We start from the raw sequence: 16,189 nt of genomic DNA on the forward strand, positions 1-16,189 counted from the left end.
AACATTTGATTGAGATTCTGCCTTGTTTCATGAACTTTTCATGTCTAATGGTTGTAAAAATTTGTCACAGCAGCTCATACAAACAGTCCGATTTTGACCAAGGGCAAGGCATGATAGCAATGCCAAACATGTTGTGGTATTACTACCACGAAATCTCACTATCTGTGTTAAAAGGGCAGACATCTGCCCACTGAATCTACAATTCAAGGCAACTATTAAAAGAGTATTTTTCTGTGCAGGCAGGTTTATTTATAGGTTTGCCATCTTTTCAAGGTCTGTTTGCAACCTGCTAAAGCTATATCACCACTAACAGCTCCCTCTCTGGCAGATAAGAGTGGGTTTTGCAGGGCAATACTAATTTCTGTCTTGGCAGAGCTAACATTTGCAGAGCGCGGCACGTTGCTGAATGGAACCTTCTGTTCTGCCAGGTCATTCAGAGCAGTGTGGTCCGAGTTTGTTAGAGATTGCGGTCACTGTGAGCGTTGCGATTTAAAGAATGGCCCTCCCCTTGCTGTTTAGACTCTTTAAGATGCCCTATGTTGAAAATTGAACACGTGGTTACTTTATGCTGCAAAATCTTGACACCAAAACAGTTTGGTTGACCAGCAGCAACACAGCCACAGAAAGCCAGCTGAGGAAGTTTCTGTCTACCTTTTGAATTAATAGCCAGACAAATGGCTGCAGACGAAGAGCAGTAGTTTGTTTTATAGCCGGTGCACTTGCTCAGAGTGAGGCTGAGACAGCTGTTGATTTGTTCCAGAGAAACAGGTTAAAGAAGGAGGATGGAAGACAGGAGGGTGAAACGAGGAAGACAGCAGGGAGGGGAGCAAGAGAGATAAAGAAACAAGAGGGTGGAAATAGATAGAGATGGGGAAAGAAAGGAAAGGGAGGGAGAGAGAAGAATGCAGTCAGGCGCTCCTCACATCGGGTCCAATAGAGACAGCTCTGTTTCCGTAGCGACAGTGGAGAAATTGATCGCTGGGCCTTCTTTTCGGGGGGCCCAGCGCTGCTTGCCAGTGTCCCACTCTGCCCACTCTGCACTGCCGGCTGGCTCTTGTGTGGCCTCTGTTTGTTATAGTGGCAGAGGAGCTGTGAATCAACAGCTGGCCCGATACAAGCTTGCAATTGAAGCAGCAAAGTGAGTGAGGCCCACCCCACCCTTTTGCTTTGCTGTCCCTCCCTCTCTACCGCCACCACCTTAAACCACTGCCTCCCCACCCTGCCTCCCCCGCGAAGCCCTTCATTAACCAGCCAGTGGGGAGTCGGGCAACACCAGACACTTGGCACACGATCTTGGCTGGCGGGCCAGACATAGTTGGTGGGGGTCAAGTCTGATCACCTGCCTAGAATTATAATGGCAGTAGTCATGCCCATGCCTGACACACACATGCTGACTTGTGGACAACAGCACACTGTGTGTATGCTGTACCGCACCCTACGCCTGTACTGGGAATGCACACTGCAGCTGACGAGATTAGAGGTATAGATTTTTTTAAAGTCTCACTTTAAGTTTTAAGCCTACATTGTCCGCTGAAGTGTGAAAAGCTACAGGAGCATTCACAGTTCACCAGGGCAGTCGCTCTTGAGGAGTTTAACATGTCCCCCTCCACACATGGTGGGAAGTTAGCTGTGTTATTCCTTCCCAGTGTGCACAGGAGTGCATGCGCTTGTTTACAGTGCTGTGAATCACAGCTTTCTCTTGATCCCCTCTCCTGCATCTGTCTTTTGTTATATTGTTTTTTTTTTTTAGAGTAGGTGTAAATCAGGATTTGCTATAATGGCCAGGACTGTAAACCTACTCTATGTGCAGTAATGGAATCTCTCCATTGAAGACGTGCAGAGATTTTAAAGCATCGGAAGTGATGCAACGGGCGACACAAACTAAAAAATCCCTCTGCTTGTGCTACAGGTTTGAGCCTCCATTTGTTTGACTGAAAAATTTCATGTAACCGACTCATATCTACAGAGATTGGTTTGATATTGTGCCTTAAGAAGTCCAACTGACTTCACACTGAGCAGTGGTTAAAGTTTCATGAATCAGGCTGTGCAGGCCTTCTTACAACTCACAGCACGTCCGCTGTTGTCTTTAGTGATGGTAGAGAGGTGAAGGACCAGAGTGTTTATAAAATACTCTCTAATTTACCATTTTTAACGTCTTTTAATTATATTAGATCAGAATGGTTGGAGAGATTTTCTTCTATGTGATCTTCCACACTACAGTTTAGTGATTTTTCTTTTTCAGAATCAGTTGTAATTCTAATTCCCTCATTTCACTGTCAGTCTAATCATTGCACTGTTTGCTTACACCACTTCCATCCATAGTTCTTATACTGTATATAAAAGATGGATATAGCTGAAATTGAAGCCAGCACAGAAGCGCCTTAAATCCACCAGCAGGGGGCGACTCTTGTGATCTATGGAAAGTCTTTATGAAAATTGCTCTTTTGCTCACTTCCTCACTAGTTTATTGCCTCAGTTTGTAGTTTCACTTCTTATTGAATACAAAACATATTCATTTTGCAAAATGTGGTCTTTTTTATAGGCAAAAAGGATGATGGAATATAGTATGGTTTATACTGCTTTTGACAAATCACTAGCTGATGAGATATGGGCCTATGTATCCCCTGCCCCTTACTTATCACGCCTGGTCTCAAAACATCAAGATGGTGATGACAAATGTTCAGTTTGAGGCTTCACGTTTGGCCTTCATGAACCAGTGGGTGACATAATGGTAGCTATGGCCATCTTTATTTACAGTTTATTCCAAAATCAAACATTACAGCTTGATTTTACTGCATCCTGTGAGTGCCAAATGGATATGTTGTGAAATGGGCACATGAGAGGTTCAGCTCCCTGTTTTAAATGACTAATAAAGAGCACTTCAGAGATTTTCCCAGCTGCTCTGTAAAGGAATAACCACGTCCTCACTCATGAGACCCTTTCGCATTTTTCATATGTGTTCACCAAAACACATTTATGGTTGACATTTATATGTCAGTGTATGAAATCTTGACAGTGCTACTCACGCACAGTAACTGCAGTATAGTTGCAGCTAGCGGGATTAAAGCAATAGAGGTAAATCAACGTAGCTGCATGAATAAATCATAGGTTTTCGGTTTAGCCGTTGGGTAGAGAGTTGAAGCCAAAAAGTCATGTTAGTAATTTCTCAGCTATAGATCACTTCTGTGGGAAACCAATGAAAATAACAACGAAGGAAGGAGCTGGAGGGTTATTAAAAAAATGAAACAGCCTAAAACCATTTATGAATCACCTTTCCTTGTTATCGAGAAGCTGGTTAATGTGTGTAAAAATAGGCACACATGATGTGAGATTTGGAAATGGAGGGTATACACGAGTCTTTTAATCCATCAAAAATAGTGTTTTTTCACTAAACATACACAGAACCACCACCACATTTTGAGTAGTACAATGCAGAGAACCAGCGATTTGTCTTATTGATGTTCAGGCAGATTCACAGTAAGTCACGGAGTGCAGAAATCAATGCACAGGCACCATGTACATCACGCTGTAATATGAGCTGAGTCACAAAAAAGTCAGTAGAAAGGAGAATGTTGAGACTTTCTTACACTCAGCTACACATTTCATGCTGATGCATGTAGTCTTGATATAACAGGAAGTTGGCTCCACTCATACAGTAACATTCCTATCTGTGAAGTATTACTGCATCAAAAGACGCTTGTCCAAGTTATTCATAGTTGTCATTCCAAATAATTGGAAAAGGAAGTTCGCTGCTCTGATGCAGAGCAGAAAGGAAACAGAAACTTGGTATGAACATTGGAGTATGATGCTAAAAGACTGTGGTTTATCTCTTTTAAACACCCTGGAGGTCCCCATACCAGAGCCAGGCCTTATCAGTTATTAAACAGTAACCTGGTGCCTTTTCAGCAGGTTGAATTAAAAGAATGCAGCATTACTATGCCTCATTTCTTTTGAATCACAGTTGTTGGAGATGGAGGTGAGATTTTTTTTAGTAACGGCAGTAGTTACTGACTCATTGGTTAAAGGCTTTCTCTCGTAATTACAGTTTTCATTAGATGGATGTAAAATTTTACTTTTTTACTGGAGTTTTCAGATCTCACTCTGGCCTGGTGATGGTTGTAAGTGAGAGTTTTTTCAAGAAGTGTTTCTTGATTTTAGAGCCTTACAGATGTGAAGCAGTTACTGAATGAACTGGGGATATTTATCGAAGTGGGAGGATTGCTAAGGCTAATGTGGGCTTAGACAGCGTAATACGGACTCCAATCATTGGAGTCAAACACAGCTTCACGGGTCCTTTATAACACCTGAAAAGTGGAGCATGTTATACATACAATATATATTTTTTTACCTTCTCTCTCGTGTTACAACATTGATTGGGTAAATGGTGTTGAGCAACAGAAGCATGGAGTTCTTTCTTTTTTTTGCACAAGGGTCAGATATACACTATAGGACTGACAGCCCATAACGTCACATACCCAGTTTTTGTGTAACCTATGAATCATGTCAGTCTTATTTTTCTTTCTTTGTTTTTTAGCCTTTACTGAACACAAAACTGCTAATATCACATACACAGTTTCAGACGTCATTGCCTGTTCACATTCTTGTTCTGGTACACTCAAAGAAAAATGCCTTATTGTATCTGTTGGTTTGTGACTGGGGTGTCAACATTTAACGTACTGCCCTTAACCTTTGAAAAGGGTGAATTTACTTGTAACCTTGTCTCTTGTGACAGTTTTGTACATGAATGTAATCATACAAAAAATGAACTTTAAAAAAGGTGCAAACTTGGACACTTAGTTGATTTTATATACCTGGATATGGACTGTCATTTGTATAGTGCCTTTTCAGTGATACCGACCACTTAATATCACCAAAACTTGATTTACTTTTGTATTTGATTTACTTTATACTGCTTGATTACATATATATACCATTTTAGCTCAGAAAAAAAGTACCAAGTTAATTTGAGGACCCTATAATTAACCACGGGAGGTACATTAGTATAGAATGAACCCGCAGGGACAAAAATGTGCTTCTTCTCTATCCCTAAGAGTGTAGTTTCTCTAACAACTATTTATTCCCAGCTGTAATTGCTTGAGGAACGTCTGACGTGTGGCCTGTTCAAGTCATGACAGGATCTTTTTTTAATCATCGGTTTGTTACCAAAGAAATAGTATAATCAAGTCAGAACCTGGCATAACTGACTCAGTTAACTCCACAAAGAGTTGTGTAAAAGTGTAGGATTTAATGCAGTATGTGAATATAAGAGGGACAGTCTGATCAGCTTGGAAAGTTCACTCATTCATTCTTATCCCCCTTTTCTTCCTGTTTTCTTAGCAAGTGCAGTCATGAGTCCCGGTTACATCAGTGTTTGAGTCCAAATAATTAATATGCAGAAACACCTCAGATAACCAGTGAAGACATTTAAGCTGTGGGTGTTTTTGTTCTGTGTCCTCGTCCTTTATCAGTTTTCAGTGTCACAGAGGCCTCCAGAGCTGTTATGAAAGTGAAATAACTCTCTCAGAAAGCCAGGAAATTCCACAAGTGCATCACTGAAAGTGTATACATGGTCTGATTTCAGAGATAATGAACCAAATTAAATTAGGGGTGTTGTTGTGGTGCAGCTCCCCTGTTGGGATCTCTTGAGAGATTGTGTCCTCTAGCCACAGTGACCCTGGACTCACCCCACCCAGACTTTGACCCTGCACTCGCTCAGGAATGTGGCCTAAGTGGAGGTTGTCCTGTGTGAGAGTTTGGAGGTTGTTGGTCTGCTGCTGATGTCTACTAATAATTTTAAGCCACTGTTTTTTTCCCCCCTCCAACTGTGTTTCTTCGCTAAAGGTCACAGCACTTTGTGTTGATGGTTAGTTCAGGCTTAAGTGAAGTGGCATTTGAGTCCATCACTTCCCCTCAAGGGTAAAAGCAGCATTGTAATCTGAAGGATTGTTGTTGGACTTTAGGGACGGATCGAAATGAATTATTTCCACAAACCATCACAAGGTTATTGCAGGATTCAACTGTGCTTTTACACTCACTGACCTCTCTGTTAGTATAACTGTTCAATTGCTTGTTAATGCAAATATCTGATCACATGGTAGGAATTTGATGCATTTAGGCGTGGTCAAGATGACCCGCTGAAGTTCAAACCAAGCATCAGAAAAAAGGTGATTAAGTGGCTTTGACCATGGGATGATGCCAGTTGGTGCCAGATTGTCTGAGTGGTTCAAAAACTGGTGATCTTACTGGGAGTTTTCAGCATAACCATCTCTAGGGTTTACAGATCTGAAAAAGAGAAAATTTCCAGTAAGCGATTGTTCTCTGAGTGAAAATGCCTTGTGATGATAGAGATCTAAGGATTATTGCCCCACTGCTCTGAGCTGATAGGAGGGTTAACAATAACTCAAATAACTACTCGTTACCTTTGAAGCAGGTGGAAAACAGCAGCATAGGACCAGATCAGATGCTACTCACAATTTGCACTGGCTTACCAAAATTAGACATTAGACTACAGGAAAAGTTGTTGCCTGGTCTGATGAGCCTCAGTTTCTGCTGCAACATTCAGATGGTATGAAGTAACATGAAAACACGGATCCATCCTGCCTTATCATGATGGGTCCATGGTCTGATGTGGTGGTGTAATGGTGTCTGCAATATTTTGTTGCTGCACTTAATGTCAACCAAACATCATTTAAATACCACAGCTTACCTGAGTATTGAAGCTGACCATGTGATGGAATGGCAGATTTGCATAATGATTATGTAGCCGTTAGAATTACAGCAGCTGTGGGATATGATCATGTCAGTATAGACCAACATCTCTGAGGAATGTTTTCAGCACCCTGTTGAATCTATCTCACACAAAATTCAGGCACTTTTTTAAGTAAAAAGGACTCCAGCCCGGTACTAGCAATGCGTACCTAATAAAGTGGGCAGGAAGTGTATGTAGAAAGGAAAAAGAAGGGAGCTGCTTATGAAAAATGAGTAAAATCATAGGACATCAAAATGTGTTACTATAACAAGGACTCCACTCCAGCATATATATTCACGCAAGTAATGTCAATAACATTAAAGTAGTCAAAAATGTCTTTTAATTTCAAGTATATTTTACCATTCTTTGAATTATTTAATATCCATGTGCATGAATATAGGTTTATAGCTGCTTATCATGTCATCTTTGTTTACTGGGTTAATGTGGAGAAACTTTATAGGTGACCACTGAGAGTTTGGCTTCATGATCCGAGTAGTAATAAAATGCTGGTTATGGTAATAGCAATAATACTATAATGATGGAGGAAACAGCACCACTATGAGTTGTAAAGTCTTTGGATGTGTCAGTTTAGTTACAAAATATCTATGATAACCAATTAAGTAAAATTTGTTCTCCGTCAAACAACATTGGCCCTTTTGAATACAACTTTTCACAGCAGGACAGTAGAAGAGGATTTTTCTGTCTGCCCTGTCCTTTCTAACAATCTCCTCACATCTACTTCATTTCCTGTCAGTGCATTTTAATGTAATCATTAGCTTTCCTGAAGTAGTTGGCTTCAAACAGTATGATGTAATGCATGGAAATGACAGGAATCAAATGTGCACAACTAAAGTAGAAATCGCTTCATGAAATATGACTTTAGAATTAATATTCAAACACTAAAATTTGCTCTCTGTCTCTAAAAACTGAACATCTGTAATAATCTGTTTAATATTTTAATGCTCCGAATTTCATTGTGATATTGGTCTTCAAAGGCGATCAAACGCTGCTGAGGGAACCGTGTGATATTCTTAGCAGATTTATAATTTTCCAGTGTTATTCGTTTGCATAATTAAACGAATGTGCAAACAGATTGACAGGTTTCCTGCTGTGTAACAAGAAATGTGACAGGATCAAGTCCAGTAATTGTTCCTTATGTCAGAGTCACACACAGAACAACACAGACTGTGTCTTCACTGGATCATACAGACCTTTTCAGCATCAGTGGAGTCTCTGTCCTCACAGAATCGGAGATTTGTTCTACTTTTCCATTAAACTGTTGTCCTCATCATCATGTAAGTGACTCACTGTCTCCAACAGGTATTTGTGTCAAATGTGGGAAGGGTGTGTATGGAGCCAGCCAAGCGTGCCAGGCCATGGGGAACCTCTATCACACAAACTGCTTCACCTGCTGCTCTTGTGGTAAGTAAGGCAGTTATTTCATGGGTGTCTATTATGCTTTTTTCTTATTTTCTGTCATACATATACTGTTACAATGGTGGATGCTCATATTCAACATAGCAACAGCTTCAAATAATGAGTTTAGTTTATTACCCTAGAAACCCCTAGAAGTCAAAAGTGCTGGGTATAAGCACTCTGTTTCAGATACTTTTTGCAGTGTGAATGTGGGTATCGAGGCACCTAGGAAAATGTGAAAAACTCTAAGGAGCAGATGGTGATATTTTACATGACCTTTCCTAAAAAAGTCCTAGAAATATCCGTATTGTGTGTCAGTGTCAAAACATGCTGCCATCTTCATGAGAATTTTCTGCGAAGGTGACGCCCAAGACATCTTATTTCAGCTTGTTGAATTTCAGTCATGCACTAGGGCTTCTGTCTGAAGCATTTTTCTACAAAGCCTTGATATGCGGGGTATGTGTGAAAAAATGTTACACTCATGGTTTGTGTAACACCTATGTGAAAAGAAAAAAAACCCATTTCCAGATCAGCAAGGTAGATTTTCAGAGGTAGATTTTCATGAGCTGTACGTTGGATTTCTCACCCCTAGACACTATAAAACTAGTGTAAAAGGTAAAATTCAGTGAGTAAATCTAATCAGCATCTTCACCTAAATATGTAGAATGTTACGTTTTCTTACCTTTTATCCTGTTATCTAAGTGAAAGAGCCCAGTCATAAGTCAAGGTTACATCATGGTACTGCTAATATTTGACTTTGATTCCAAAGAATTCATATGTTCAAATATCTCTGTTAAAATGTCTCCTAAATAATAAAAAAAATCTCCAAGTTTTATTGCTCACTCTGAGCATCTGCAAATATTGTAGCAAGATGAAAAAGGTTAATATTAATTTTGTCTGTTTTATTGCTAATCAAGAAAACAATAAAAGTAGCTAGTCTGATGTGCCTGTATGTTAGTTTGATGTGTCTTTACTCTAAATATGAAGATTGTGAGGCTGTTTCTAGAGTAGGGCTGTCAAACATAAGGCCCTGGGGCCAGAATCAGGCCCAACCGACTCAAATCTGGTCCACAGGATGGATTTGGAAAATGTGAAGACGAACAAAAATTTTAGACTTTTAACTGTATTTTCATGTTTTACACTTTTTCCTGACATAAAAATCTCCCTCCAGCTCGTGTAAACTTGCCCACAGCCTTCAGGGGAGACAGTTTTAAAGTATTTGGTCTGCGTGGATGACGATACTACGAGAAGTGAATCACAAAGCGATTCTGCATTAACCTGATTGCTCAAATCTATGATGCATTCGTTGTTTTTCCAGTTGAGGTAAATAGCTGTCATTAACCCCTTTTAATGCACGCCTTTCTATTTAATTTTACACTACCTGAAATCCATCTGTCCTGAACTCAGTGTCCAAATGTATGCAGATGACACAGTCATTTATGTGTATCTAGCTCTAAAGAGTAAACTGTATCTTTACTCGCTGAGGCAATGGAAAAAACATTAATTGCATAACTTATTTCATATAGAATCTCTCCAAAACCATAAGCATGTTTTTTTCTATTAAAAGAAGCAACTCCCCTCCTCCCGAAATTGTTGCAAAAAGGGCAGAAGGTACATGATATTCGGTATTTTAAATGTCAATTCATAATTATTTTCACCCCCGCAAAAATACATTACAAAAATATCTTTTAAAATAAGCATATCCTTGCTCATTTTGAGACATATATATAATTTAAGAATTCAAATTGGTTCACAGCTCTCACCCACCCACTCTCCCCATCATAAACACAGACATTTAGAGTGAGTAAAGATTCAAAAGCTGTGCAAAAATCAGGTAAAAACATTAACATAAACGTGGCAAAATCCTTGTATCTATAAAGGGCCATTGAGCACTGTGTTATATTAATTACTTGAGACACCTGGGTCTGTGCTTGTTTTTTGGTTTGCCCAGCTTTTGTGCTCCCTGGAGAACTGATCATTTCAGGAGTGTGATGTCTCAAATGTGCTAATTCTTACAGGCAGCACCAGCCGTGCTGTAAGCTTCTGCCGCTGCTGTCTCTGCCTAAAAAAATCATCATTAGTATCACCAGCTTGCTGTTAGATCTGGTGTTACAGTCTGGATCAAAACATCTGCTGCTTAAAATAATCCCCTAGGCTGAAGTCCGCTCTGTAGAATAAAAGGGCAGCAGCTCTCTGCAGCGGGAACAGGCTAATAATGAAACAAAGAAATAAAATGCTGACATTATTTGGTTTGTAAGGCTGTAATTAAATCTGTTCTCGAGCTCCAAGGACAGTATAGATTGTGTGTGCGTGTGTGTATGTCTGTGTGTATCTGTGTGCGTGTCTTCTGGACGCCCCTGACACCCGACTCCAGCCCTCCTCTCCCGTTTCCTGGGGAAACAAGAGGAAGATCTTGGGAGAAAGCTTTTTAGGCAGGTTCCATTCATATGTGTAACTATACATGGATACCGATCCTCCACCTCGCCCCCTCCGGCTCTGGAAGAGCTTCCTACAATTTAGATGTAACCAAAGCCACATACTTTCCTATTTATTGTGTGCTGGAAGAAAGAGGGGCCAGAAGCTGAGTGTCCAGTTGCAGAAGTTTGGGTGTTTAATGTGGAAAAGTGGCTTCTGGCTTGGTTAAGAGCTGTTTTAACAGCCTTGATAACTTTTTTTGTGGGTTCATTTAGGAGTCAATGTTCATTGCCAAAACAAAGGAAGACACTGGTTGTTCTCGACATTTGGTCTTTCAAACAGACTTATTTGTAAGACAACCAGATAATTTCCTCTGAGGGCTAAAAATACCCTGAAAACATGCCTGGAGTACTTGTGGGGAGCAGGGTAGCTACATCATAAAACAGCTATGTAGAGCGTAATTGCTTTTAGACAAAAAACAGCTCCCTGGAGAATTATTGTTGCGTTTATTGGAGAAATCATGTCCACGATTAGTTAACAAGTTGTCTTTTGTGCTTCATGGGCCATCTCTCCTCTAAAGATGGTTTATTGGTAACATAAACTCTGATGTTTCATTTGACCTCATGTGAATGGGAATGTTTTCTTTTAAGCAGTGTTTTGAAGGCCTCTGAGAAGTTTAGTTTCAAAGTGCCTGGACTTGTCATAACACAATCCAGTGATTTATCGGGAATTGCGTGCTTATGTCCCCTGTTTGTTTTTCGGGTTCTTTTTCTTCTTTCTGGACTCTGAAGCTCCAGAGTGAGGTTGAGTTTGCTGAGACATTGCTCGCTGGTAGCCTTGGGCTTTGTTTAACCATGCATAATTGAGCCCTCCTCTTGGCTTACTCCCATGGTTGCACCCTTTTTTCATGAAATGGCCAAGAATGCAACCCCCACCACCACCACCACCACTTCAGCCAACCTTCCCTGGAGGACCTCAATCAGACAGTCACAAAGTGTACCAGACCTCCTTATCAGAGGGGGCAGGCCTGGCATGGACTCATGTAAAATGGCACACGTACGCCAGAGTGGATGCAAATACATGTCCACAGGAGCACATAGTTTTACAAATCTTGGGTCTAATCGGTTTGAACTTTGACTTTTAAATATGAAATATCTTATTTTTCTTCCTCTAGTGTCCATCATGCTAAGTAGTAAAGTCAGTCAGTCTATGCCAATTCACAAGTTTCTGATGGCTAAAATATAACACACATATAATGTTATCACACTTGGTCTGTAAGTCAAATCAACTCAAAAATAAAATCAGAAAAATAGTAAAACCTAAGGTTATGGAATATCAGCACAGTAAAACTGACAAAAGCGTTTAACCATTGTCTTAGAGCAAGACCCCATGTTTAAAGTTTACTCAATCTCTTACTTACTGAGTCTAATATTTAAAAGTAGAAAATGCAAAACAGAAAAACCTGTAATCTTTTGTATTATCATTGCTCTTGCTATTTTTATATATTTTTAGCTACCAGTTGTATATAAACAGGCATTAACAAGGTTTGTTTTAGCAATAATGTCTTGTGTACAATGACATGTTCTCCTAAAATAAGCATTTGCCGAGGTATCTATGGTTATAAATAGTGCCACTGAGCAATGAATTTATTCATATCTGCAGCTGTAATTGTTGGTCAGAGCATTAAAGATTACCCTGAACTGACTGGATGAGTAATTGTTGTGCTGTTAGACCTAGCAATGCTAACCTTAGCCACAGTTTACAAAAAAAAAAAAAGTTACATTGTGTCCTTGCAAAATGGCACGAACATTTAAAATTCAAATTTTATTGAAAGATTTGTTTCAAATGACTGCTAAATGCAAATCTAATTATTATACAGTAAACTCTGTTTTTTGAGAGCTTTATTTTTCTTTTTAATTTTAGTTTATGATATTTATTTTCCCATTTATATCTGGCATAGAAAACAGGTGTCAAAACATCCCTAGTGGGTATATTTCTCAACGTAAACACAGTTTAATCGGGGTGAATGTAAAATTTCAGTACGAGCGCGAGACAGGGTGTCGATGAAAAGAAAAGAAGTAAACACTGCACTTCAGACTGGATGAGCAGACTGTCAACCGCAAAAAGCCTGATGACTCATTTGTGTGCTACACTGAACCAAAAGGCGGCAGCTCAGGGGCTTGAATTTCTCTAATCGTTTACCGCCACAAGTTGCACCTGCAAGGCATTGGAAATCAGGGCGCCTTCAATTTTCTTTTTTGTTTTGTTTTGCTCCCGAGGTCATACATGTCATATATATGCAAACTTGTAGTGTTATTAGAAGAAAATAGATGGATGGATAATGAGGATAAGGCAACTTCATTCCATACTCATCATGCTGGGTAAATATTTCTTCATAGATGCAGGCAGCGGACAACTGTTCTCATTAGCAGGTGGTCAGCGAGCCGGCAGCTAACGAGCCTGTAGCAGCAGTATTGTGTTTGTGACACCCTCGGTGTAACCCTTTCTGCTTTGTTTGGGCTTGCATTTAAGATCCTTCTTTTATTATAATGAATAACAGGAAGGCTGGATGCTGTGAGACATGTTGAAACAAGGATCTGTATCATAACTTTGCCCTCAATTTGGGCTGCAGCTGCCACTTTCATGTTATTTTTATTCTAGGTAAGTTAGAGGTTGATTCAGAAAAATGTGGAAAATTCTATTTAAATACTTCAGACAGGTGATCTGTTCATTGTCAGTCATGCATGAAAAATGTAACGACTTATTTTTGGATCTTTTCTTCCCAAACTTGTTTTCATTTACACGGCATTATAACGTTTTTGTTGCACAGCAGATATCACTTGTTGCTCACAGTATACCCGTGCTGTATTTTTTATATTTTATTTGCTGTCTTATACCCTAATACAGCAAATAAAATATATGTATGGATCTGTTTTTAAGATATATCACATAAAGATATACATATTACTTTGTCTGCTTTTACATTATGAAAGCACAGAAAATGCTAAATGAAAAATAACGGTACACCCCCCACCCCTGCCCACCACCTCAAATGAAAACAGGTGCTATTAAAAAAATCATACAACTTATTATTTTTGACAGTAAACAGAACAGATTTCTCTTGTCTGCATCAACTGTCTTATTTTGTGGACAGACTCAGTTGTCCACTTGCTGGAGGTTCTGGTTAAAGTGGCCCTTCACCTTGCGCTGGATCTCCAGCTGCAGCTTAAAACAGTGGAGTTGAAGTCTTTTAAGTGTGGGCTAAGAGCTCGAGTAACCAATATGGAGGCGAAAGATGAGAACGGCCTAGTGCTGGTTAAAATGAACTTTCAAAAAAAAGGGAGGGAATTAGGACATGAATGAAAACACTGCGTATCTCTAAAAATGTGCTCTTTGATAAATGTGTTCATTCTTTGACATAATCGTACTAAAGAAAAGGACAAATACTATCTGACCCTACCAACCAAAGCTCTTCTGCATACCTTGGTATTTGAATACTGCTACCTTCCTATCAGCTAAAAGCAGTCTATCCATTCTTCTGTGATCCCTGACATCAACATTTAGACTAGCACTCTCTGAAATAGTGAAATAGATTTTGAATAATAGTTGAAAATCATTTAAATCGTCTTTCTTTTCTATTCTGATGCTCAGAACTCATTTGAACTTCAGCAGTGTTGCCTTGACCTTATCTACATACCTAAAGATGTTGACTTGCTGCCATGTGATTAGCTGCTGAGATATGTGCATTAAGCAGTTAAATACCTGACTAAGTGGCCAGTGAATGTACAACATTCGGGTTGATTGTAGGCCAGAGACATGGAAAAGTCAACATTTTTCAATGGAAACTCATTTCCTTTTGGAACAATGAACAACATTGGGTTGTTCATTGTGTGGCCTTTGCTTGCTGTATCTCATTCATTCTTGGCCTGGAACTGGAGGATATTATTAGGAGTTTCTTTTTGCAAAAAAAAGCTTTTTTTTTGCACATACTCGTATCTCTCCCATCCACACATCATCTTTTTCTGCACAGCTGAAGACATGCCATCCTTAGTGTTATCCTGCAGTTCTGTTGCCTTTCGTCTGCAGTTATACATTACGAAGGTTAGACCAGCAGTTTGAAGATCTTTCTCTCTCGTTTTCCACTTTTGTTCACACAGAAAGCAATGAAATGTCTGACACTACTGCGATGTTCCAGAATTCTTTTTGTAGGTGAAACCTCTCTCTTTGCCAGATGTTTTGACCTGAACTTTTGTGCATACCCTAGAAGTCTGAGCGTGCATCATTTCCGATTTCTGGATGACTCAAAACTGGGAGTAAATCTGTGAGAACAGTAATCAGAGCATAACATCAAGACAGTGCATGTGTCTGTCCTGGTTTCAGTATTATCTAGTGTGGCTCAAAGGGTGTGGTGGCAATCGGTCAAAACAATGTGATGCAACCCATATTTTTTTGTTTTATGTTTTGTTTTTGTCAATTAAATCCTAATATTTAATTAATCTCTTATTCCGCACTAATTAAGCAAGTATCTGTGCCTATGATGTAGTTAAGGAATGCAGTGACCAAGGTTACTCCCCTTTACTGATAACTTTTGCTTCAAAAAATACATAACAAAGCAAAACACTAAAGTTTCAGTGCATTTTTATCCACAGTCTATATGATGTTAATCTCCAGTGTTTAGAGCTGGATAATATGCTTACAGTAGACTTTGCTGTAGCCTCCGTGACTGGGGTTTCTCTCAGAATACCAAAAACATGAAGGCCTGCAGAGGCTTGTAATTGCATTGTATGAAAAAATCAGTTTGAAGTTCCTTTGTGAGCCAATCACCACATTTATCTTTCTCTGCAGCCAGGCAAACGCTCTCGTGGTTTCTCTGCCAGAGAAAGAACAGAGTGATGCCTTCTGCCAGCACATTCCTCTCTGTTAGGCTGGTTTATTGTCAGTGACAAAGCGCGGAATTAAATTAAAATACAGCTAACAAAATTTTCAGTTGTCTTTTGATGTGAATGTAAAACAATAAGCTTTTGTACGTACTGAAGCTCTCTCCTTGTAACTGCAGGCAGGTCCGTGCTGTCATGTGAATTGTTTATTCTGGCTAACTGACCTGATTGAGGAGCCAAACTCAGCGGTGTGATTGGTTTTCAGATGCTCATCAGTACCACCAAAAATCTCCAACCTGAGGATGTGTGATGTGTTCACTTTACCCCTTTTTGTAAAGTTCAAATTTGTTTGGCTACTGATAAAATTTGACTAACTCATAAAATCGTAGAGGAATAACGCAACTATTAACCTTGGGAAGTCATCGGTTTTCAGATGCTATTTATATTTGATTAACTGCTAGTAAGAGCAGTGTAAGAGCGAATTTTCTAAGTGCACTTTTAGTAAGCACGTTTTGCCACGGGATAAACTTCCTCTCAGAGAGGAACAGTTATCTCATGTTGAAACACACCAGCAGGCGTGTCACCAGTAGGAAGTTGACAAATACTTCTTGTTGGAATGTGACCTGATATGATCCACTTCTGTGTCAGCATTTGCTTTAGGGATGTAGATGTTTCAGCTTTTTTATCTGTTTAAAAGGTCAGCTCAGTAGATCAGCAATTCAAAGGTTAATGG

General features: G+C 39.5%; 1 protein-coding gene across 1 annotated transcript in view; it reads left to right on the plus strand.

The window, feature by feature from the left end:
- Positions 1-16,189, plus strand: part of wtip (WT1 interacting protein) — a 36,468-nt gene that overhangs the window by 2,718 nt on the left and 17,561 nt on the right. The window contains exon 2 of the mRNA XM_003437669.5: positions 8,069-8,170. Within this exon, the coding sequence (XP_003437717.1) occupies positions 8,069-8,170 (102 nt within the window). The remainder of the gene's footprint in view (positions 1-8,068; positions 8,171-16,189) is intronic.

Source organism: Oreochromis niloticus, linkage group LG1, assembly GCF_001858045.2.
Source record: "Oreochromis niloticus isolate F11D_XX linkage group LG1, O_niloticus_UMD_NMBU, whole genome shotgun sequence".
NCBI lineage: Eukaryota > Metazoa > Chordata > Actinopteri > Cichliformes > Cichlidae > Oreochromis > Oreochromis niloticus.